General features: G+C 33.8%; 3 protein-coding genes across 5 annotated transcripts; all 3 read right to left on the bottom strand.

Annotated features, from left to right (window-relative positions):
- Positions 1-326: 326 nt before the first annotated feature.
- LOC108975284 (pyruvate kinase-like) lies at positions 327-10,545 on the bottom strand. Of its 3 annotated transcripts, none has more exons than XM_018943655.1 (5): positions 5,391-5,497; positions 5,037-5,201; positions 1,288-2,683; positions 1,065-1,221; positions 327-630 (listed from the first exon to the last, which is right to left on the bottom strand). In XM_018943655.1, exons 2-5 carry the CDS (start codon positions 5,076-5,078, stop codon positions 618-620), a joined length of 1,608 nt encoding a protein of 535 aa, XP_018799200.1. In that variant the 5' UTR covers positions 5,079-5,201; positions 5,391-5,497; the 3' UTR covers positions 327-617. The 3 variants fall into 3 exon arrangements, with proteins under 3 accessions (XP_018799200.1, XP_018799201.1, XP_018799202.1); XM_018943656.1 differs by having other exon boundaries at positions 5,037-5,169; positions 5,391-5,470; XM_018943657.1 differs by lacking the exons at positions 5,037-5,201; positions 5,391-5,497 and adding an exon at positions 10,394-10,545.
- Positions 10,546-12,839: 2,294 nt separating this feature from the next.
- LOC108975228 (probable phosphoserine aminotransferase) lies at positions 12,840-15,447 on the bottom strand. Its single transcript, XM_018943577.1, has 3 exons — positions 15,195-15,447; positions 13,368-14,044; positions 12,840-13,304 (listed from the first exon to the last, which is right to left on the bottom strand). The coding sequence occupies exons 1-3, from the start codon at positions 15,237-15,239 to the stop codon at positions 12,926-12,928; spliced, it is 1,101 nt and encodes a 366-aa protein (XP_018799122.1). The 5' UTR covers positions 15,240-15,447; the 3' UTR covers positions 12,840-12,925.
- Positions 15,448-18,625: 3,178 nt separating this feature from the next.
- LOC108975243 (putative defense protein 3) lies at positions 18,626-24,472 on the bottom strand. Its single transcript, XM_018943594.1, has 3 exons — positions 24,022-24,472; positions 21,605-21,824; positions 18,626-18,838 (listed from the first exon to the last, which is right to left on the bottom strand). Exons 1-3 carry the CDS (start codon positions 24,227-24,229, stop codon positions 18,769-18,771), a joined length of 498 nt encoding a protein of 165 aa, XP_018799139.1. The 5' UTR covers positions 24,230-24,472; the 3' UTR covers positions 18,626-18,768.
- Between the last annotated feature and the right edge of the window lie 1,950 nt (positions 24,473-26,422).

Below are 26,422 nucleotides of genomic sequence, written 5' to 3' on the forward strand. Positions count from 1 at the left end.
AAGAGTCGAGCAAGAACGCGTTTCATACCCAAAATATCCAGAAAATCCAGAAAAAATTAGCGGGAGATTTCGTGCTCTCTTGATATCTCTCTAACACTTSTTGACGATTTTCAAGCACCATAACCTCCATTTTTTTTATATTTGCATCAGTTGAAAAGGTCGAAAGTCGTTCAGAACGGGGCATGTCTTCAACGATCACGATTCAAAGCTCGTAAATAGTGTTAGGACCAAGATTATAACCTTAGTTTCAAAAAAGAGAAAAGAAAAGTGCGCTCACTCAATTTACATACATTTCGTAAAACTTTACAGATAAATAAAAAATAAAATTAATTTGTTTATGTTTTATTAAAATTTTTTAATTCATAACATTTAATATTCCGCTTCACTAGTGCAGGGGTTAAATTGATACCAACATTCAATTACAGTAGCCTTTAAATAAATAATTTTGCAGTCCACCGATTGGAAGGTAGATTTGTATTTAATACGTTTTTCGTTCACTGCAACAAGATGAAGTTGTGCGCTTGCCCCTSAGCGCTACTTAATGTATTTTTTCTATATATGTTTGTATGCATCTAGATATAACTGAGTCCGAGGTAGCATTACAACGGCGATGGYCTTTATTCAATGTAACTGTGGAAAGAAATTGAAAAAATGGCACGTTAAATTTATAAACTTCCAATAATAACTTAAAGCTGATAGAGTTACCAATTAAGCAAAAAGAAATAAATTTGTGGTTTTGTGTTAAAGTAGCTTAAGTAGACTTAGGACTTTATTAAAGATAAAAAAAAAATTTAAARTTTTAAAACTTTTCGCTGCTTTAATATATTTCCACACATATGTATTTTACCAAATAAAGAATTATAAGGCACTTATGTATGTAAACAGACGTGTATTATTTTTTGCCTTTGGTAATTTTGGCTTTTGCATTAACATAATCCTGACTTCCACGCAACTCAAYATTTCAATTTGCAATCTGTCATTCACCACACATTACTTCCGTTATCATAAAATTCACTGTTTATTCACTGCATTCACACTCTTGATTATTTTCTACATTTACGCACACAATACGCATGGTGTTTGTGAATCCAGAGCCCTGTTTCCAGCCGGTAACAATAACCACTGCATCGCCAGTTTTGAGGAAACCGTTCTTCTTGCCGACCTGCACGCCGAATTGCACACGAGCATCGACATCCTTCAACCAGTCAGGTTGGGCTGGTTCTATTAAAAAATAAAAAAAAAATTTGACCAACTAAAATATAGCAATATGGCAGCACTTCTACTTACCATTGTAAACGAGAGGTATGATGCCGCGGTATAAATGCGCCTGTCTAGCGGTTTGTGGGAAGCGTGTGACCGCTAGGATTGGGCAACGTGGACGATACTTGCTAATCAAATGGGCTGAYTTTCCTGAAGTCGTAATGACCACAATAGCGGCGGCCAGCGATTTTGAAGCAGCCTCAACAGCGGCAATGGCCACAGCATGGGGCGAATCCAGAGTGGAGCTGTGTGCGGCGCGCACTAAATCGGCAAACAAATTTCTGTGCCACAAAGCTGCTTCAGCCTCTTTGCAGGTCTTTGCCATTGTCAACACACATTCGAGTGGGTATTCACCCTTGGCGGTCTCACCAGACAACATCACACAGTCAGCACCGTCGAGAATGGCATTAGCCACATCGGAGATTTCGGCACGTGTTGGGCGTGGTTTCTTTACCATGGATTCCAACATTTGTGTAGCACAAATGACAGGTTTGCCGGCTTTGTTGCAGCGGGCAATCATCGCCTTCTGTGCCAAGAAWACCTTCTCTGGTGGAATTTCAATACCCAAATCACCACGTGCCACCATAATACCGTCGGATGCTTCAATAATCTCATCCAGATTATGCATGCCTTGTTGGTTTTCAATCTTTGAAATGATCTTAATATTCTTGCCTTCCTCACCCAAAACACCACGGATTTCAGMAAGTGCTGCGGCATTACGGATGAATGAAGCGAAAACCATATCGACCTTCTGTTCAACACCGAATTTCAAATCAGATTTGTCCTTCTCGGAGACAGCTGGCAAATCGACGGGTACACCGGGCAAATTAACACCTTTGCGTGAGCCTAAAGCGCCACCATTCTCAATTTGGCATATCAAAGCGTTGCTTTGCACTTCTTTAACAATCAACGAGATGAGACCATCATCGACGAAGACGCGATTGCCTGGTTGCACCACCTTCACGATGTTAGCATAATCAACGTAGATTGTGTCTTTGTTGCCCTTCTCGAGGTAAGCTGGGTCGGTTGACAGTTTGATAGTTTCATTCTTCTTCAATTCAACCTCGCCAGTGCCGCTGCCCTCAATGAGGCCAGTACGGATCTCAGGTCCCTTGGTATCCAATGCAATGGCAATTGGATATTCATAACCAATCTTCGCTGAGTAGTTCTTAGCTGCGGCGCGTACATTGGCTACAGTTTCGGCATGGTATTCATGCGAGCCGTGAGAGAAGTTCATGCGCGCAATATTCATGCCGGTTTCCATCATTTTCTCCAACATTTCAACGCTGCGCGAGACAGGTCCAATGGTGCAGACRATGCCCGAGAGGCGTACATGTGGGACCGCTGAGTCGAACTGCAAACGGCACATATGATCCAAGTGAGTCTCAGCTTCGGCAGCCATGTTTTGCGGAACTTCGTTCGTCTGTGTGCGAAAAAGTTAAAGAGAGATGTGTAACAAATTTGAAAAAATACTGAAAAAAAAAATAAATATTTTTATTAGTTTAGCGGCGCAATTGGAACTGTTTATACCTTTACACAATTGCACTTGTTATCTAAAGTTATATTTGATTATTTTATTGTGTTATGTTATAAGTGTAAAAAATAATAATGTGTGCATGTTGTCAATTTCGTGATTTATTTTATTTATAATTGTCATACTCGATGTTTTTATTATTGGAAGTCACCTGCTTCCGCGGTCACAACTCATCAATTATTTCTGTTGAAACATCGTAGATTTAATGTATAAGTATTTAATTTCACTTTAATTCGGGGAATTTACTTTAATGAAGCTTGTTGTGGTTWTATCTACTATATATATATCTGATAATTTAACTAATACTTGGATATATTCGTTGAGTAGTAACTACAAGTGGTTTAAAATAAGTCACATGTCTATATTAATCACTAAAGTGAGGACTTGAGTGTCATTAATCGTCCTTTAACTAAATATTGCACAACTAGCTAACTAGGTAGATGCTATAATTATTCGATCTGAACAATTTGTTCGTGTGGAAACTGTGGAACTACCCTGTACAATATCCTCTGCGAAGTTTTGTGAGTTTATCTTGTCAAATGAAAAAGTTTTCCATAAAAGAACTGTAGTTTGATCGTTCAATTTGTATTGTAGCTACAAGTATATCGTACAAGTATACTAGTTCGTTACTGGCTGTTGAGGCAAATGAGCAGCTTCTTGGATCCATAGTGAAGCGAATTGCAATGAAATTATTAATTATGAAATCAATAAAAATGTTTTGAACCAATTAGAAGTGCCTGAACCCCAATGTATGGGTTAATAAACGACGATTTGTTTTTCTCTCACTCTGAACTCCGCCTAATACATATTAAATAATTTTTCTTTTTGCATCTGATGTCAAATTAAAATATAAGTTACATATCGCCACCTAAAATGCAAAAGAACGTAACATCAAAAAAATCAAAATTGAGTTGTTATTGCAGTTGTCAACTATAACCAATATATAACCACTTTATAACCAATACTTAAACTTTGTTCCATATGAGTGATTTCTATTATATTGTTTTTTACTCGCCTGTAAATTTTGAAAAGTGATGATACGTTATTTTGCATTTTTGGTAACGATATGTGTGAAATTTTATATGTATTAGAGATTGTGATTTTCGGCTTTCATGAGAAATATAGCTGGGAGCCAGGAGTATGCTTACATATGTACTATATCTGTATTCAGTTAAGTAGAACTAGTTCGAGATTAGTTCAATGGTGTATTGAAGTTGGGAAACTCTCGCTTTTCTATGATTTAGCAACATACATACATACTGACCTGTACAGTTGTATAAATGTCTACAAATGCTTGTGCAAAACTCCTATTCTCTCTGCCAACGTTGAAAGCTGGCTTAAATGAAATATGAATGACTGCGCAAGCTCTACAACATTTGTGTGGGGTGAGTGTTCTATGCAAAGAATACAATATACGCTGCTATATATTATTTATGTTTTTCGAGTATACATTGTTATTGAGCGAGTTGGTACGATTTGGCGGCTATAAAAAATGGTTTGTTTTAATTTTGCGAACAGTTAATGAAACTGCCATGGAATTCGGCAGCACCTTTCAATTGTGAAGGTCGAAACATCCAACACGTCCAGAATACCAAATTGTCTTATGACACAGCTTCAGTTTATACAACTATTTATTTTCGCCTAAACCTTCTAATTAAGCTTAGCTAATGAAAATATAATAAAACTTTTATGACGGATTTTGCTCATGTGCCTTTACGGGTATTCATACGTAGATGCATACATATATGCACTGTTATAAGTTCCAGCCGGCATTAGCGCATTGCTTATACATATTTACATATATGTTCAGATGTATGTATATGTATGTATGTGTATCACATAATGCACGCTGTTGTTCAGTTTTTAAATATTATCTGATTTCCGAGCCAACATCTGGCGCATTTATAGCCACTTACATACAACATACATGCAATTATAGGTATGTACATATGTATGCATTTTACAATTAGCTTAACCTTATTTGCCTCATAAATATTAGCTACCCGGTGATAATTCTCAAACTCACAAAATTACATGACCTTAAGTCAAGGTCAATAGAAAAGCAATTCTCGCCACTTCGTTGTAGTGTACAACGAAACTTTTGCCTCGCCAACGCCGCCAACACTCATATTACGAATTGTGATTGTGTAATCGTGTAAATTTTGCGATTTTTTTCGATTTATTATTGCATTTGATGGACTGAAATTTATAATTTTTWTTTTTTTTTTGGAGAGCAAAATACCTTTAGCTTTGGTGCAACATCATAAATTGTTGTATGAACCATTTTGACTGTTATACGTTGATTTAATAAAATACAGTTATAAAGTTCTTTACGATTACGCTTAGCCGGAAATGGAGCAGTTGTCACCGTGTGTCTAMAGTTGCGATAAAAGTGATTATTTCCGTCCTTTAATAGATGCGCAGCAAAAGTATAAAAAAAGCATTTATTAAGTTTAGGTATAAACGTAATCTTGCTTTATTTTCGCCTTTGTAAATATTATTGAAAAAATTCTTTTAAAACTTGATAAGAAAAGAAAAAAGAAATAGATTTTTTTTTCGTTTTGAAAACTAAAATAATTAAATTATAATGACTGACAAATGTGTATAATTGAAGTTTTTCAAATCACAGCTACCGTGGAACACCGAAAACGTTTTACAAGTGCACTGTTTAACTCGCTTCGCTCTACTACGATATGGCCATGATTACAAGAGCGTGATGAGCAATGAAAACTCACTTGAGACAGTTTAGCATTGGGGTTGGGGGTAGTGAATCGTTGGGAAAGTGACTTTCGGGCGCCGTGCAAAACCACCACAATTTACAACAATGTCTAGTGATATACCCATTGCATTGGTAATATCAAATTTGTTGTACGTTACGTTAGCTTGTTGTCGGCGCTAAACAATTCGGTCAAAAGAGAGTGCAGGAGAGCGAGAGTGCCTGTCGCTGTGGATGCTTTTGCGCAGAGCAGAACTTTTTGTACCCTTAGTGAGTTYAAGTGGAGAGGAAATAAAAGTTGCTGTCCACAAAGGAAAAAKATATGCACACAATTACATATTTACATGCAAGCAATTGTACGTGTAGACATGCTTGTGTATCTGCAAGCTACTGCATGACATTTAGAATTTTCTGAAAAGTTTTGGGGTTGTTGAAACGTGTTTTGAGCAGTTCGCCTTTAAGAGAAAATTGTAGAGCTTTTTTGTGGGCAGTTTGTATGTACATATGTCGGTATGTGTTGTTGCTAGGACAGCTTTTTATGTGYATGGCTAAATATTCAAACATACAAAGGCATACTATGTACATTTGTGTGTGTATTTAGCAATWATTCATTTATATCGAGTGATCGCAATGCCTACTAATAAATATATAAATACTTATAAAGACATATGTATGTATGTCTTTGTACAGCTGCCAATATTATATGTTATATTTACTTATCGCTGAGTGGTATTAATTTAAATAACCTACCGAGATATGATCGGCTAGTAAATTTTCTGATGCCGAATCTATAGTATATTACTACAGGGTGACCAGACATGTTAAGATGGTAACATTCTTTTGTGTTTTTCAAAAACTAAAAAAATGTTTTTAAATATTAATATCCAAAGTGTATATAAAGACCGATTATCATACCTTCACAAAATTCAAGAAACTCACAATAGTGAGAGTTGTGATATTTATAAGGTTTATCTAATGCTGCCGTAAATACAATTCAATTTACACAATTCTGTGAAGTTTGAAAACAAACCTCATACATTTTTCCTCACAAATGAGGTTTTATCAGAATAGTGCTGTTAATTGAGAATATTCGAAATTTTCAAAAATATGTATCTAGTTTATGAGCGAATTCGTAAGAATTTGCTTACTTAGTGTAAATGGAATGAAATGATGAAATGATCGACTTAAAATTTCAGACGGTCTTCTAAGTTCTATTTTGATAGTTTTTTTTGATAAGAATTCAGATTTTTTAGCCACTCTGAAATGTAAGWTTTTTCACAAAAAAAACTACTATTTTTGAAAGTCGCCATTTGATCAAAAATCTAAATTTTAACTAGTCCTTCAATCATTAATCATAATATACAAAATGCCGTTTATAAAGTATAATTCTGTTAATGTAAATTATATTTATAAATTTATTTATTTAATAAATGCCTCTTCAAAAACAAAAAAATAAAATCACAATAAAAATGCGTTTTCCCGGGCTCTACTTGCAATACCTTATTTAGTAACAAAAAATTATTTCCGTAATATTTTTTAATAAACAGAACAATAAAATTATCTGTATAGAGTTTGGTAGTGAGGATTATTTTTTTCATCATTTTCAGTTTGCTGATTTCCATGTAAATTAAGTYTATGCGAACGTTCACACCGAGTTATCTGTTCTAGGGGTCCTTTTGGATATGAACCCATTTTATTCCTTACTACCCTGTTTAAGTTTGTCACGAAGTTTGTAAMATCCAAAATAAGACGTCGGAGACCCTATAAAGTATATATACAAATGATCACTATGTTGAGCTGAGTCGATTTAGYCATGYCCGTCTATATATATACGAACTAGTCCCTCAAGGCAAAAACGAACAACATTATACATATGTAAAATTCAACCTGTTTTTAACGCCTCCATTTTTAGCATATTTTGAACTTTTTTTTACCGTATATCATTGTACGATAATATCTATTAGTCAAGATCTTTTTTTAGGTTTCAATCACAGAGAAGGCCGGAATCACTGCAGCAGTGGATGATATTTTTTATCACCGCCTTTTTCTTCAAAATTTCTTTAACAAGCATACAAATGTTTAATAAATTTTATTGAATCCTGATCAATTGAATTCCACTTCCGACTTTCTGTTTGTAATTTCGCCAGTTTCAAGTTAATTTAATTTTTAACATACGTAAATACAAATGCAACCTGATTTAAATAATTTAATTTGTTTCCATTCATATTCGTTAATATATAACGCTCCAATTTAAATCAATTTCATATTTCTTCCATTTACTTTCACTTAATTTAAAACGATTTGTTATGRCATTATATTATTTTGTTGCACTCAATTGTGACTTACTGTATTTCTTTTGTACCTACACTTAATTTGGTTTATTAACTTTCAATGTGAGTTTTTTTATTCACACTAGTTTATTAATTTSATGTACTTAATCTAAAATGTAGATATTTTGTTTCATTTATAATTTWGATTTTTTTAAATTATTTCATTTTAATAGTCTTAATAGCTCATTTTAGTGGTAGAATTCTCCCACATGTCTGAGAGAAAATGAAAGTTTGACAGCAACAACACTGACCTCCTGCTTCTAAACTGAATTCCCTATGTATTTGATTACATTATCTTGGGTTATTAAACCGAAATGAGGTGCTGATCTATGCCACGATTAAAAGCAAAAGAAAAAAAATGCAACGAGCATCAGCAGACATTTTGCTTGTCTACCGGAAWTTTTTTTTATGACAAAATCAGCTGTTCTCCGTATGTCAATGTCTCATTAATTCATAAATTAGAGTAATTAACTGATAACARAATTGAACGCCTGATTGTCATAATCAGTTGGAAAATATATTAACATAGCACATTTTTATGTAACATATACAAAGTTATTCATGTACATATGTATGTACATAAATTATTATTCATGGTATAGTCTTAAAACGACCTTGGTTTTTTGCTTCTTGAGAGGGTTGACATCAATTGTGKTCCGAATATATACATATATTAGGAACATATTCTGTTTTGTTGGAAAGTTTAGTCACGAGAATAGCGCATGGTCATATGGAAGCAAGAGAAATGTTAATGTAGCTTTTACAAAAAGTTTCCGTATGACTTATCTCTTTGGGAGAAAAAGAGCAAGGCGTGACAGTGCTGCCATATTAAAAAAAACATTGTACAAGTATTTGTAAATTTGCGAGGGATTTTGGATATTTTTTGTTTAATAACAGGTGTTTAGTGATTATTATGTTTAATTCCTTTGGGAAGTGAAATGTTATTATTTTTTCGTATCTTTTCATATTAAAAATTAAATTTTGTCAATATATAAACAATTAAAAAAATTTGTCGAAACGTATAACAAAATGTTTTTTTCTGAAATAAATTTAAACGAAATTTGCAATATTTGCCATAATAATTTGAACTCAAAAAATAACTAAGGGCAATTAATAGAGTAATATTAACTGCTTGATTTTTTATTTTTATGTCAGGTAACTCTGTTATAAAACATCATAATATTATCCAAAAATATATAAATACATAAATATGTTACATTAGGACATGTTGTTGCAGATGCAAAGATACACACATACGTAAGTGTTTTAGGTTGCAAATACAACAGTACATATATAAATACACTAAAATAAAGACATCGGTATAAAAAATCGTGTTCTTGAACTTGAAAAACAATACCAAAGAACGTTTATTATTATAAGGTTATATGTGTCAGCGTTCAAAATGTTACACACAAAATACACAGACGTGAAACTATGTGATTTTAAAAGCAATTATTTTTTTAGTTTTAATTATACTATAAACTTAGAATTAACATTTTTTTCAATCTAGTATTTGGGGAATACATTTTATTTTTATTTTTTTTATCCGGTATTTGGTATTAAAATTAATTTCTAATTTTTCAATACGGTATTAGGAGTTAGATATTTGAAAATTATTTTTACTTCAAGTTTTCGGGATTAAAAAAAAAAAAGTTAAATAATAATTCAATTATTTTTTTATGCATTATTTGCATCACTATAATTTAGGGATAATATTATAATAGAAAACTACACTACAATATTGTTTCATATTTCATTTATTGTATTGTTATAGATGAAAATTGAATCCTTTAAATATTTTTGTTTATAAACAAATTTTCATTGGCAACACTTGCATTTTTTATATTTTGTGTTAATATTTATTCATAAAAAGTTATAGATTTTAAAACAAATTTCATTTAAAAACACTTCGGATAATCTCTTCTAGCTGTGAGTTAATATTTTTATGCGAAATGCTCTTTAATATATAAATACGTACATAGGTATGTACATATTCATCAGCTGCTGGAAACTCATTGCGCATTTGTTGTATACCCCTGCACTGAGGCATCGCACACAGCTGAGTTGTGCCCGCTTCCAAGCGCAATGTTTTTGACTTTTATTTAACCTTTGCGCATAGGTAGGCATACGCGCTGACAGTTGTATACATATGTATATTTACAGATATGTACATATGTAAAGCGTGCGTCATGTTTCTCTAATTTTTTACGGAACTGGGCTTTTTCTTATATACAAAAATACTTATACATATATTATATGTATATAATATAAATTACATAAAATTGAATTAAATGCCAAAAGTTTCTGTATGGCAATTGTGCCAAAAATGTTAAGTCAACTACCGGTAAAATTATGAAATTACCAAGTCAAAGTCACACATACYAAGACACTTTCCACGCAACACTCGACAATTTGTTTCACTTTACCAAAAAAAAAAAAACACTTAATACTGACAAACTTAAAGTCTTCGCCAATCTTTCCAATTGGAATTACGTAAACATATATAGAAGGCTTTTGCTATTGGCCTAAGTGGGACATCTAACCTAAATTTACCTTAATTAAGTTATAAATGCAATTTGACAAAAAGGTGTACACTTGAGACCGGCTAATTCGTATTCAAAACCGGGAATGTGATTACGAACTTTGTTGCTGCGATACTGAATCAACCACTTTGATCAAAAGCTGCTTGAGCACTGATTGGAATTAAAGCAGCGTAGCATACTTCCAAAGCCAGCAACGCATGGAACTTTACCAGTCTTCTATAGAAAAAAGCTACAAAAAATGACTAAAAAAGAATTTCTCACACACACGCTTCCATTTACTTGAAGCGAGATGGCATGGCGGCATATATTTTTTGAGGGATTTAGGAGTATTCCCAACGAAGTATGTATGAGCTGAGTAAATGCTATGTATTCATATACATTCCAAAGTCTATCGACAGATATGTGTGCTATTGACGAATYTATTTTATGGATTGCTTTATTACTATTTGATTAAACTATTGAACACGAAATTAGTAAGTTTTCGGAACATAAAATTATCTGAAAAGTAAACAAAATTTTTTAACTTCAAATCAATGTGTAAATATTGTTCAGAAATAAATAATACTACTCATTGGGCAGAAGGGAATATAGGAGGGTTTGAATATTGTACATTACGATAAGACAGAGCTGTGTTTTCTATAAATAGCTATATTAGTTAGATTTGAACAATATGCCCGGAGATTGTAGTAATGGCTTGTCTTTTAAATACCATAACGTGATTTTGATAGGTCAATCTWTATGGCATTATATGCTCTCGGCGAGAAAAGGACTTGAAAAAGTAAGGGACTAGACCGATCCTTTACGACACAACCCGGAAAACAAAGACCTTTACCACAGAATAACTGTAATAGAGGCTACAAAGTCCATTAGACTGAATATGAATAAGCTCCATTTCAAGAGCTATTATTTATGGAGGACTGATAGCGTATCACTTATTTTAAGATCATGAAGATTATTATATTTAACGTGGTACCAGACATTTGCATTTTTCTTATCAATCCTGTAGATGTATATATTCGTACGATGTATACTATATGTATATACCACTCTATAATATGTTATGTGGGTATGAGTGCTTATCGCGGATGTATTATGGGAAATCGCCCGTAAGTTTTGTGCTTAGCGCCGTTCATTGCTCATTGTACTTWATGACTTTCAATTAGCATCTCAAATTGTACCATATGATTTGCTTTTATGACGCTTAAGAACACACTGTGCTATAATAATAAAGTTTCGTTGCAAATTAGAGTATAGTCTTACAGTAAAGTAGTAATTATTCAAATTTCCCCAACATTTGAAAACTATTCTTGGTACGGGTTAACTCCTAGTGGACTAAGTATAAWAACATTAATTAGATGAGATGGTAAAGCAAAGTGTAGTTTCAATTGGAATTGAATTTTCAGGGCTGAGCGCAYTGAACTATCGATAGCGTTATCGACATTGCGGCTGTACTAACGATAACGAATATCGCAATCAACGATGGTGACGTACTGATGGCAGTATTTCAAGTTCGGGATACTATCGTAAAAATAAAGAGTATGAGTTGTATTTTTTTGTAACATTCAACTTGTAAACGCCTTGAATAATATATTTATTTGCTATATCTATATCTATGTCAATATCTAAATCAATAGAGACCTTTCGACTGCTGTAAAGGGTTTTCCTRAGAATATTATAAATTTTTATAAATATCAATCAATTATTAAATATTTATTTACATTTACTACACCGCTTTGATTATTTGTTCCCAGGCATATTACTTGTCATTGGGAGAAAATATTTTTTTTTTTTGTATAACATATTCTCGAAGTTCTAAATAACTCGCGCTCTCTCTCTCTCTAACTCGAAGTTTTTTGTGAATTATGGTTTTTCGAGTTGGGAACTGTATTTCTTAAAAGTTTCGTGAAATTGTCATGAACACCGTTGTTGAGCAGTTTGGTTCTTTGGGTCGTAGCAGAACGCAGATATTTCACATTGTTTCTTTTGTGTTCAGGTTTGCGACGTTTTAGCACCCATAAGGAAAAGACGGACACGTTATAAATCTGCATGATGAGCTGGTTAGATTTAGCTTTGTCCCTCTGCCTATTCACCTGTCCATCCGTCTGTATATCCATACGTGAACTGGTATTTTAGTTTCTGAGATATAATAAAAATCTACGCTTCATAAAGAGTTTTTAATTCCGTACAAAAGCTTCTTCCTCAAAAAGGTTTTTTTTGTTGTTGTAAAAGCCGATTCCAAATCAATATATTAAATAGCTGCCTGTCCTTCAGAGRGAGCTTTTAATTAACGTTATTTAAACCTCTTTTTTTTTTGACAAATTACATTCTTGTCCAAGGTCACGTTAGATCAATCGGCTATCACTTTCGTATATATTGCAGTTACACTTCTACATTGGTATACTAATTTCTTCGATTTTTTGAGTTTCGAAAAACCTTTTAAAATATGAAAAACACAATTTTTTTTACTTAAAATATCCATATTTTGAATCCATACAAAATTGTTTCATAATACAATTATTGTGTTCTTAAATTCAGTCTCTTCTTAATTTTTAACCTTATTATTTTGTGCGAACTCTTTTAGCAATTTAGCCAGCTGCTCGGTTTCGGCGACAGTGATGGCGTTGTATAACGAAGCCCTAATACCGCCAACTGAGCGATGACCCTTCAATTGAATCATGCCCTGACTTTCTGCCTTTGCCAAAAATTCTTTTTCCAAGGCGTCGATCCCCTCGCTGCTGCCAATACGRAACGGTATATTCATACGTGAGCGCACACGCTTCTCCACCGGACAGCTGTAGAAGCCATTCGACTGCTCAATTACATCGTAGATWAGCTTTGATTTGGTCGCAGCTGTTTTTTCCATGCCTGCAACGCCGCCATTACGCTTAATCCACTTGAATACCAAACCCATCAAGTAAATGCTAAAAAAARTTACAACAAAAGGTTAATATTTTATGAAAAAGTACACGAAAGATATGACATACCAAAAGGTTGGCGGCGTGTTGAGCAGTGACGCATTTTTATCCATTTGCGCGAAATTCAAAACCGACGGTGTCTGCTTAATGTGCTGTCCGATGAGGTCCTCATGTACAATAACAACCGTTACACCGGCTGGTCCAATATTTTTCTGTGCACCGGCGAAGATGAGGCCGAACTTCGTGACATCAAATGGACGTGATAGGAAATTCGACGACATATCACAAACCAATGGCACACCATTTGTAATTTCTGGCACGAAGTCGAATTCGACGCCATCGACCGTCTCATTGTCGCAGTAGTAAATGTAGGAGGCATTCGGATCGAGTTTCCAAGTGTCTTGTGTTGGTACAGTGGTGTATTTTGCCGCTTTGGGTATTACTAAATTGACCTTGCCATATTGTTCAGCTTCTTTTGCTGCCTTGGCTGACCAAGAGCCGGTCACGACGTAATCAGCGACACCAGTGCGTCCTATGAGATTAAAACAGACAGCCGCGAATTGTCCAGTGCCACCGCCTTGCATGAGCAGTATCTTATAGTTTGATGGAATATTCAATAGCTCACGTAGATCATTTATAGCTGTTTCTTGTATCGTTGCGTAATTWGATGAACGATGGGACATTTCCATCACTGATATGCCGGTGCCATTGCAGTTCASCAAATTTGCTTGTGCCTCTTTGAGGACCTGAAAGAGCAAAGAAAGATAAGATCAATGAGTTACATAGTAGGATTCAATGTTGCAAAAAATTCGCACTCCGAAATTCTAACTTGGTATTTTGAATTAGCGAAATGCATTTTCTAAGATATCCTTTTAAAAGAAAATGGTGTATTCGAAGTTCGTTGTTTATCGAAACCAGTGTAACCGAATTCATATGGAATTTATAATTATTCTCATATCATTCGACAGTTCTCTGACGCTTGACTTCTTAGCTTTAGACTATTGGTTAAAGATGGATCTTATCTTCAACTAACTTTTTTACTTTTTTTCAATTCGATGGAACGCCAAAAGTTTAAAAAAGCTATCAGAATTCATCTTCACCAAAACTTTGGAACCGGTTTCATCATTTACAGTTACCTTCAGTCAATAGTTTTTAAATAGTAATTGAGAGTCTCTCATCCATGGGGATGTGATAGAATTTCAGAATAATTGMCCAGTTCTCTTCCTATTTATACAAGACTTGGTCAGAAATGGGAAAGGAAATGTGGTTTACCACACAAATATTGAACAATTTATAATGTATTTTATGAAAAGACGTTTCACATTGGAAGTATGCTTTTACATTTTATATTTCCTCAGGCAAGGGGCTCAATTTCGGAATTTCTCTTGCTTCAAATTTGATTCCGCCTATCCGTTCGACGGTCTATACATACGCTAAGTAGTCCCACAGTTTTTGAAATATCGTTCTGAAATTTTGCACATGTCCTTTCTACTCATTTATCGGAACTACCGATATCGGGTCTCAATTGCATATAGCTGTCATACAAACAGATCTATCGAAATCAAGTCTTTGTAAGGAAAATTTTTTAATTCGACAAAAAATCATCACGAAATTCGGTATGGATCATTGGCCAAGGCAACGGTACAATCATCGAACAAATTACCCTGGTCGCATCTGTAGAGGGTATACTTGTTTTTCTTTTTAATATATGCCACTACTTAGAGAACAACCGGAATATGGCGCGATTTTAAATAAACAAAACTGAGTTGTAGTACACAGCTTTCTTCTAATTTCACAAGTCTCTAGTGATAAGAGAACTCTTTGCACTGCTGTTTCACGAATGGATTTATACAAATGTTGTGCCCTCGTTATGTTAGTAAAGCGGTTTAAACTAACCTCCTCCGGTAATTTAGCTGGACCAGCGGCAAAATTAATGACCATTTTGAACTTTGCTATTTTAAGGAGATGGATCAGCACTTATTCACGGCTAAAGCGAAGAGAAATTAATTAGAAACAATCCACCCGAAAGCAACTTCGACTTGAGACTGAAGTATTTGGCGTGCGAATATACGACGATGACTACGAATGCTAAGCCAAGCGATAATAAAAACCGGATTGTAATATATGTAAGTAAGATCGCTTAGAACGTTGTGGAAGTGGAACCTTTAAATGACAACGAGACAACGAGACAACGCGGCTTAATAAGTACGTTCACTTGTTTGGGTTTGCTGTTGTTGGAAATTGATAATACAATTAATTTTTGTATTTGTACTATATTTATTTGTAGATTTGTGCATAAGTACTTTGTTATTTGTTAAATTTGTTTTATAGATTTGTTATTGGAATGCAGGAAGTCGTGCATCAATTTGTTATTATTATTTGCAAAAGATTTTGCAAGAAGCCGGATTGATTCAGTTTTTTTTTAATTTAATCAACTTGCTATCGAGAGTTCATTTACAAAATGAACCAACGCTTGTTAGAGCTTTTGAAGTTATCTTGCTCGGACTACATTCTTAATATCATGGTACATGTATGCACAAATAACAGCATATTTTAATACTACGGCAAAATGATTCAACATAAAATAATAATTTTGCATTACTAACGGGTTTTTGTATATAAGGGTGATCCATTTCGATATTCGCTACTTTTTATCAAAAAAAACACATAAACATCAAATTTAATAGGGAATGATTATTATTATTCGAAATAACATTATTTGGCATTTATTTTTTGAAGATTATCTTTTTCAAACGTTGGTTGCGGATTTGTCTCAGATGAATCATCCCTTGAGTTYAATTTTCGATGACTCGTTAGAGCATTTCCACTGGTAGGTGGTGAATGACACGTATGATGTGTTGCTCCAAAGCCTGAATCGAAGTGGGATTGTCCGCATAGACTTTATACTATACATATCCCCAGAGGCAAAGTCTAACGTTGTAATAAAACACGGTCTTGGTAACCAATCAACCRGCTYAAAACGTGAAATTATTTGCTTACCGAARTATTCTCTCAATAAATCCATTGATTGATGCGATGTGTGGGAAGTGGATCTGTCTTCAATTTCAGGCATTACCGGTCTCATCATTTTTGAAGATATACCASCGGTTCACAAACCACAYCAATCCGTTGTTTTTTCTGAATGAAGTGGCAGCTCTTGAACCTCTTCAGGTTGCTCTTCGTMCCAAAAGCGGCAATTTTGATTGTTTACATACCCATTGAGCCAGAAATGGGCTTCGTCGCAGAATAAAATTTGTCACGAAATGCCTATAGAGCAAATCGATCTCGCTTAAGAAGGTCGAGCGGCTTCGGTTCTTGCACAGGCTGTATTTTGTACGCTTTCATTTTAAGATCTCGACGTAAAATGTGCCAAGTTGTTTCCATAGGGAAATGGAGAATGTAGTATATCCCCAACATATCTCAAAAATTGCTGAAGCTATATCTAACCAATTCTCTGCAGACAAATCTTACTGGCACCTTCTCAGAGAGTGTGAAAACTGCCAAAGATGCGATAATTCATTATATAAATATTAGGTTGTCAAAAAAGTCTTGTGGTAATTTCGCTAGTTGGCGCTGAGAGCGCGTAGTTCTAGTTTTATTCGTCGCATCGGGTCATGGTATACCTTTTTGGAAAGCTCATTTCACGCGCTAACACGTGTTTGATTGATTTCTCTTAAGTCGTTCGTGAGTTATAGCGTCGCAAACATGGAGCAAAATAAAGAGAAAATACGGCATATTTTAGAGTACTACTACGATAAAAGCAAAAAATGCATCTCAAGCCGCCAATAAAATTTGTGCAGTTTATGGACCCGATACAGTTTCCACTTCCACCGCACAACGATGGTTTCAAAGTTTTCGTTCTGGTGTAGAGGTGGTCGAAGATGCGCCAATCGCTGAATTGGTCGAAAGAGACCGGCATAGTTGCAGCCGTAGCATCGGTCATCGGGCATGGGTCATCAAAAAAATTTGTATGAACAATTGAAAATTCAATAAAAATACCGCAAGAAATACCGCAAGAAAKGCCGCAAGACTTTTTTGACAACCTATTATGACAGAAGTATTAAATCACATTTTCACAGTCAAGACGGTACTTAATACTTCAGAAGAATATACCTAAAAATTATGTGGTGTTACCAAAACTACATAAAATTGGGTCAACACTCCCTAAATCCACTGTAGCCCATATAAGTCTTTTAAACGGTTGGCTTTATACCGTATACTATATATAGTACAACTGATAAATTTAGTAAAAATTAATATATACTGTTGAATTCATAACGCGTCCCTTATACCTTTGGGAGACATATGGCACAATAGTATACTATAAAGGAATACTGTGTGCCACGAAATAACAATACTTTACCCTGCGATGAATATGGCATTTGCTTCAAGCATATACGTCCCCCATAAAAACAAACCAAAAATTTCGCTATGTCGAAAGCTTTCAAGCTTGTGTAACCGAAGCGCATGAGCTTTTGCTTTGTGGAAGGCAACTTAATTTAGAATGAAACCTTGCTACAGATAAAACGTTAAAGAGACATGCCATTTGAAAATCAATTTAAAMATTTCTTTGAAGTTAAAAAGATATTTAATTCCAAATAATATAGAGAAATGCRAACTGATTGGATTGTCGTGTCAGTTCTCACTACGTAGGCCGTCGTATATATGGAAAAATATCACATCAAAAATTAATATTCCAAAATATACTTACGATTCAATATTAATTAATAAAAAAAGCAAAAACCAGCTTCCCATTTTATAAAGTTTGTTGTCTAATTGCTCTAAATAATGTTCAAAGAATGTTTTATGTTTACAATTACGGTAAAAAATCACTCATTAAAAAACTGAGCCATTAATTATTAAATTTTTCTACAAAATTCGTAAAGAATTCCTGAAGACTAAAAAAAATTACAAGTTAAGAAAGTTAATATCATTTATTTTTTAAAAAATTCGACGAAGTTAAAAAAATTATAGAAAAAAGCGAACTCTATATTTGAGTAGTTTCAATATCTTGAAAGTACGACATTCATACTAATCAATAATCCATCATAGGTTTATTTTTCAGCTGACGGAACACGTCTTTTTTTCCCTCTACTTCAAATACCATAGTTCATTGAATTTTATAACCATTTTATAAAGCAATTTTTTTAAGCTAACTATCTATTTATAGACTATATTMAATTTTTGCTAGATTAAATTTTTTGGAGAGTAAAAATTTGCTGCGGTAAATTAAATGTATATTTAGATGCTATATTTTGCAACTTTAAACTCTTTTAATCCTGTTCAAGCTGTCTCGAAATAAAAGAGAGTAGTTTTTCTCTTCTGTGATTTTCAATCGAATTTATTTGTCAAGGTGTCTTAAAAATGTAGTTACAAAACGAATTTTTGTTAACTTCATTTGCTCTAAAATKTTATTTCCCGACGCCACAAAAGCAGATGGAAGCATTAAAGCTTTCGTTACATGATACTCTCACTGCGTAGCTTGTACTTTTGCTACGATGTCGCTCCAAAATATTGAATACTCYTTCAGTACTGTGCCACTGAAAAGGAAACAAAATATTTAAGTTTATTCAAAAGCTTTTGTAAAAAAAGATAAAAGTAGATAAGTTTGAATTTTTTTGTTAAATAATAATAACCTTTTCCTTATACTAAATTCTTTCAAATCAACTCGAAAAAGGTGAAAATTGCTAATATCACTCTAAACTAGAGGAGAAGCTTTAATGTACCATAACAAAAAAACCATAATAATAAAAAAAAAGAAAAAAAAAAAGAAATCAAATCTCAAAGCATTTTATATACATAATTCAATTTTTAAGCTACGAAGAAGAGCTTCTTAGACAATCGTTCTCACGACAGTCCGGTCTAATTAAGTGGAACGAACCCGGATATTTATCGCGCCGAGGATTGACTTTTCCGTAACAAAACTCTTATCTAATTAAAAAAATGTTTTCTGTCACTACAATAACAACAGCTTCTTAGAGAACAAAAGTTGTGAAGTATCATCATCAAGAATTGAAACGGAGAACATTTAAAAGCACTTACGCTGTCTAGTTGTCATACAAATCATTAAAAGAATCCTAATAAAAACATGCATTACCACTAAATAACCTCAAATTATATTTTCGCCAAAGCAAAACATAACAATGTATGCAAAATTACAAAAGTCTTTACTAAATTGTCGACCGGCGCAGACAACAAGACAAGACAACACGTCTAAGTGCGTGCGCATGCGCCTTTGTACGAATGCGAGTATGAGCACTTATGGGTGATTTGGGCAATCAAAGAGAGACACATGAAAAGAAATCGTAAAGTATGGTTAATGAATCAAGCAATAAATATTTCATGTTGTGCAATATTGGTAAACACTAGCCGCGTTTACTATTTACCATTTGCTGCAACATTTGCCGGCTTGCCACCAACTCTTTGGCTGCTGCTAATGCAAAAGGCAAGTAGGTCAGTATAGGCTCTGTCTCTTATACACATCTAGATGTGTATAAGAGACAGGTGCAATATTGGTAAACACTAGCCGCGTTTACTATTTACCATTTGCTGCAACATTTGCCGGCTTGCCACCAACTCTTTGGCTGCTGCTAATGCAAAAGGCAAGTAGGTCAGTATAGGCTGGTTATTATGTCTCCTATGCTATCGCTATACGGCTGAATGTATGTATGTATGCCTGCTTGTTCATTTGCTGGAATTACTTAGTTTACAAAAAAGGAAGTTTCTTGAAAGTTACTAAAACAACAAACACAAGATGGTATATTTATGCTTGTTTATACCCTACATGTAATTGGGAGTTTATATGAAGCAGTCCCTCAGTTTTTGTGATATCGATATACAAGCTCAAAGCTTAAAATCAATATAAAGCTCTCCGATTCAATTCTAAGGTTTGGTACCGCTTAACAGCTTAAATATAGTCCTTCGATAATTTACTTCACGACGATTATAAAATAAAGGAAGGCCGATTATAAAATAAATCTTATAATTTTTAAAGTTTAAAATAAAATAATATAAAAAAACACTTTTTCAACAACAACTGTAATTGAGTATTATCTGGGCTTCAGATCATAGAAACCTACTTGGAATTGAAAGAGCTCGCGAGTTCGGCTAAACTAGAGCAGCTTTTGATGGAACTATTATAAACTGTAAGGACCAGTCAGGATACTATCTTTCCTTTAAATTCTAGAACATCTCTATAAAATTGCCCTAAGTTTTCAAGTAGATCCGAGTAATAGTAATAGTTTCGGAGATACTGCCTTGAGAACTTGTGCGCTTGAAGCTAGCTAAGCTAAGCACGCCGTCTTCAAACGCACTTTTTTTCTGGAAACTGTGTTTTTGAAGTGAGTTGGTAAGATTTCTCGAGAACTACTCAAGCGATCTTCATGCACTTTTACACAGGTCTTTGATATACAATTCTAAATTTTTTCGATTATAACTATTTGAAAAAAAAATGTCGCGAAGTTTTCAGTGAAATTTTCCTTTTTTTAATGTCTGCAAAAATCTAATTTTCAGTCCTTTTGTCCTTCGTCCAAGTGGTAAGTTAAGGTTTTAACTAAAACACATACTCTTTCGACTTTAGACGATCCTGTAAGGAGTTATCCTGCCAACGCGGGCGCATCTCAAAGTTTAGAGTTTAAAATATCTTTTTTCCAAAAATTTTAGAATTCCTTTGTTAATAGTGTATGTATGTATGTTGTAACAATAAAAAATTATAAATTATTCAATTTTTTATATGATAAAACTATTGTTAAAAATTGCAGTTTCATGGGTTCCGAAACTTACCTAACCTTAATTTTTTCGGCGAGCTAGCAATTCTTTACATATTAGGCTTAGAGCTCTTCGAACCTATAGAAAACTAAACCTGAAACGGCTATCAGGGTTGGCCTAAATCAACATATTAGCCTTTCATCAACCATCTTTAAATGGTTCAATGATGTCTATAAATATTTTGTCAACCAATCTGATTATCAGAGTATTTTCCTTTCACTGAAGTTCGAGTATTTTAATACTATGAACACATTGAGTCTGCACGCACTTCCTTCGCTTTACATATATATATACATACAGATATTTTCATGCAACAAATTGCACATCCATACGTACATATAATGTATATAATATTTTTTTTCCTTAGCCGATTTAAATACCGAGCGTAAGCTTTTATGCTTATTTGCCCAAGTCAATATACTTTTCATATACGACAGAGTACAAAGTATGTGCGAACATTTGTGTGCATAATATTGTCCCAGCTGTCGAAATTCCTAAGCGCGCCGCAATTAAAATGTGAAAAAGGCTAAGTTACTTACGTAAAGTAAACACGGCCCCGTTTGTTTTGTGGCGCCTTCCAAAACAGTTTCGCACCCAACTTGTCGCGATTGTCCGAATGCGTTATGGCTGAACATTCTGGTATAGTTTTGGTATTCTCACTTTGTATCCATTCACCAATCCATTCGTTGGAGTTGGCATCGCGCGCCTGTAGAAAGAATCCGCGGAAGGTGGACTTTTGATCGATGGGGTAAATCGAAACTGCAAAAAAATAAAATATGAAAAAAAGTAATCAAAACATTCATGCATTCGGTTATTTTTAAAGTGTGGGAGACATGTGCGCACATAAAATATAGTCGGTTCTATAAATAGGTAAATAAAAAAAAAATAAATGCATATTTTCATATTAATATTTTTATTTGCGTATGTTTGAAATTTATTTATGAGAGTTCTTTCACATATACATTAATACGAGTATGTGTGCTATGATAACGACATTTTTAGCAATAAATGAAAATCAAATAATATTAGCGACAATAGAAACTTTAACGCCAACCGGCTAACAGAGAAATCGGGAGAAAATCTTCTTTGAAATTGTGGGTATGCTCATGTGTGGCAAAACAATAAAATTTGTTAAAGTGAAATCGATTAATTTTAGAAAATGTATAACCAATAATTAATCGCTCAAAAAGTGGCTAAAACAAAGCGGTAATTTTTAATAGTAAACACAAAAAATAAAARCAAAAATACACAAGAAAAAACGTTAACAGCGAAGCTTTAATACCCTTAACAAATATAAAAGTTTTGATACAATAACTTGATTGTGGATTATTTCGAAGATAGTATATGCAATATCTGTCTGATCTCAACAATTGGTTCGGTGATTATTGCATTGCCTTGGACAATAATCCATGCCGAATTCCGTTAAAATATTTTGTCAAATAAAGTAGTTTTCATGCAAGAATTTATTTCGGATCGTTTCGTTTTTTACTTCACCTTCTCTTTTTGCRATAGCATTCAGCTCCTTCAGCGAATTTTGTTTTATCTCTTCGATCGACTGTAAACGAGTTCCACRGAKYGGCAATTTCAGTTTGGGGAACAAGAAAAAAATAACAGCTAGACAAATCTGGTGAATACGGTGGTTGAGCAATGCTATTCATTGGGTTTTTGTCTATAAATTCGGTCGCAATCGTGCTCGATGCGATAAATGTTTTCGTCTTATTACGGTCAAATAGAATTTCTTATTGACCGTTTGTTCCTCCGCAGCAAATTAATGATGCACCAAAGTACGAATATTGAAAAAAATAATGAACATCACCTTGATTTTTTAGCGGTATTGGGATGGTTTTTTTGGTTTTCGGTCGTATTTTCCCTCCATTTTGTTGATTCGTCACTTGATTGCATGTCAAACTCATAACCGCATTTCTCATCGGCAGTTATAATGCTCCCCATGAATATGGGATCTGCTTTCTTCATCATTTCCGCATGTCTTTAGCGATCTCTCGACCTTCTTCAAAGGTTTATACCACTCGTAGAGTTGTGTTTTTGATAAAAAAAAAAAGAATCATTGCTAGCCTTTTCTAACATTCGTAATGATTCCGCAGTTGAAATTTGGTTAGAAATACAAAAATTGAGACAAATTCTTTATTCGATAAGCAAAAGATGCGACATCAAATATATGAATTTTGTAAAAGCACAAACAACAAASAAATTTGCTCTTATCCCTTTCGCATATTGAATTTTTCGAACCAATTAATAGACTTTTTATATTTTTCGAATCAAAGCTGATATGAAAAGGCTTAAAAAGTAAAGATTTGCATATTCCTCACTAAAACACAATCATTGAAATTAGTTAAGTTAGTAAGACCAAAAGTATAAAACTATCTTGAAATTGTATTAAAAATAAAAATTCCTTGTCAAGACAACATAGAATATACAGACTTTTAATTATAAGCTTGGAATTAACATCTTTCTTACTTTTCAATCCGGGATTTTAGATTAAACATTTCAGTATAAGTTTAATTTTTAATTTTTATTCGGATTTTTGGTATGACAATTTTTGTTTTACTTCCGGTATTTAGTATTAATAATTTATTTTTAATTTTTCAGACAGCTATTTGAAATTCGAAATCGCAAAATGAAAAAAAAAAAAATATTAATTCAATAATTTTTTAAATACATTATTTGCAACCCTATACAGAGATAATACTTAATTTTTGTAGTATTTTGCTGATTTTGTTTATTACTTGTTTTTATAGTACATAGCGCAACCGGTTATTGCATTGAGTGCAAAGTTTTAGGTTCTAAAGTTTATCGCTTTTAATAGCATTCGATTATTTGAGCATTTCTGCAACCACTTTTGTGCAAATTAGTTCATTTAAATAGCTGTAAATTCAAATCTCAAGAAAGTATCATGTATATGTGAGAAAATCCCGGAACAGTTGAAAATTTTAGTCACCTGAAATTGGTTGTCCAGGATGAAACGTTTCCGAATCGGCGACAACTTCGTACGGAATCGTTTGTCCGGGTTGTGTGCGCGCTTTGCCGTGATTCGGTTGATTCGCACGTTGTTTGACGCAAGTGTCGGCGGGYGCACCATCCGGAAAGGCATTCGTCAAGCACAGCAGTGCCATCGAAAACCAAACAACACTGCACTTAACACTCATATTAAATACTACCAATAAATTCCTTTCAAATTCTAGTGTGGCTCAATCAAATATTTTTAATACTACTTGAAACAAATYTATTTTTTAAAACTTGTTGTAGGAAAATTTTAATTTTTTATAGAAAAATCTTAAATTATTTTCGCGCTTGTTCGTTGCCCGTTCTGCGTTAGACCGTATCTGATGTGCATCTGAGTAGTGGCCGAAAGCCGGGCGCTTTTTAAGTCCAAATCCAAGAGTAAAGCGCGTAGTCCAATGCATTTGTCAAAGTTTCAGCATTTCGGTGTGCTTGTATGCACATATGCATGTACATATGTATATATTTCAGTGCGTGCTGCTGAAAACTTGCGTGGGAACGCTTGAAAAGTGATCGATGCTTCAAAGCTGCATATGAGTATGTATGTATATACCTTAGCTCGTTTACTGAATGAAATGACCAGATCGGGAAAATCACTGCTTAAGAGTTTTTTTTTGGTTTTTTTTTTGCTAGAAATAGTTAATTGAAGCATGGTACAGTAATGCAAAAGTTAAGAGAGACATACATATAATATGTATGATTGGATTTAGTCAGTGGTGTGGTAGAAAGGGGTCAAAGGGAACATATTCCTTAGATTTTTGCTGGCACATTTCCTATATTTCTTCAATCAGAAAAATAATAGTTCTTGTTATACTCTGAACAGGTTGTATTAAGTTTGCCACGAAGGAGGCAACACCCAGCCACGTCGAAGATCGACGGCTTAAAGAATACTCAAAACTGAGAGATTATTTCTTGTATATATAGACATACGGTATGACTAAATTGACTGTGTTTTCCACAGTGATCATTTACAAATGCATATATGTACTATATATACTATTGTATATTTGAGTTATCGATTTGAAATTTTGGCCACGTCCTTTTCTCCCAAAGTAGCTGCTCATTTGTTGGTACCRCCGATATCGGACGACTATAACATATATGTAGCTGCGGTACAAACTGATCGCTCCAAATTAAAATAAATATCTCATAGTAGGTCTTTCCTGAATTGCCTTAGTTCGTCTTGGAACCACGTGTCTAGAAAGGACTAGCATACCGTTTTCTTTGGTTTCAAAATTGGAGTCGGTTATGTTTTYAGATTTAGTTATATAAGTACATTGCCTCCCGATAAAATTTGAAACGGGCTTATACATTTAAAATGCCTAGATATTAATAGAAGTTTGATCTACGTAGATATGCTAATTACTTTGTATGGAAATTGAGTGTTTGAAATTTTGGCCTGCCTTGTGGGAGGAATTTTGAATTTTATTATCAAAATAATCGTTCTTCAAATACAACTTTTTGTCTCTTTTACACTTTTGTCATTTCATTGTCGTAATAATCGTTTGCCAGTGCTCGGTATTCGTCGAATTTTTTACATAATGTTCAAGTGCCAATAAAGCAAAGAACCGCTGGAAGTAAAGAAAATACTGCTGCAGTTCAGGCAAGTGTTGCTGAAGACCGCAATTTGTCAATTCCAAGCCTTTCTCAAGACTTGGTACCGCCTCAAATCAATTCCTGACAAATTTTGAAAAATGACTTATGCTTGCATTCATATAAAATTGTTTTCTATCAAGAACTAAAGCCATTGGGCCTCCGTCAACGTAAAATTCACGGCTGATTTTGCCTTGGAACAACTTGAAATCGATAKTGATATTTTGAAGAAAGTCATCTTCTCCGATGATCATCTTTTTATCTGAGTGGTCCAGTAAATAAGCAAAACTGTCGATTTTGGTGCGAAGATAATACCCACATTATTTATGAATATCCATTACACTCACCAAAAGTGAAAATTTAAAAAGTTTTTCGATCGGGAGAAATTATCGGTCCGTATTTTTTCGAAATGAATCTGGTGACACCGTTACTGTCAATGGAAAGCGATATAAATCGATGATAACAATCTTTTTATAATAAAGAACTTCCAAATACAAGTTTATTGATATATGTACTCATGTATGTATTTACGAAAATATATTACGAAGCATTTCCAAAATTAGATTTTTGAAATCTAATAAATAACCTCAAATTGCCTTCAATAGATTTGACTATGCGCTTGCTTACACATATTATAACTTCATTCAGCACTCGGTGAAAAGTTTTTTTCTGATAACTCCGAGGTGAGCACTAACAGACTGTATTAGACAGACAAGCTTTTCAGGTCGCATTTGTGAAATATAATT

This window comes from Bactrocera latifrons, unplaced genomic scaffold (genome assembly GCF_001853355.1).
Source record: "Bactrocera latifrons isolate USDA-ARS-PBARC rearing strain unplaced genomic scaffold, ASM185335v1 scaffold_63, whole genome shotgun sequence".
In the NCBI taxonomy this organism is placed as follows: Eukaryota; Metazoa; Arthropoda; class Insecta; order Diptera; family Tephritidae; genus Bactrocera; species Bactrocera latifrons.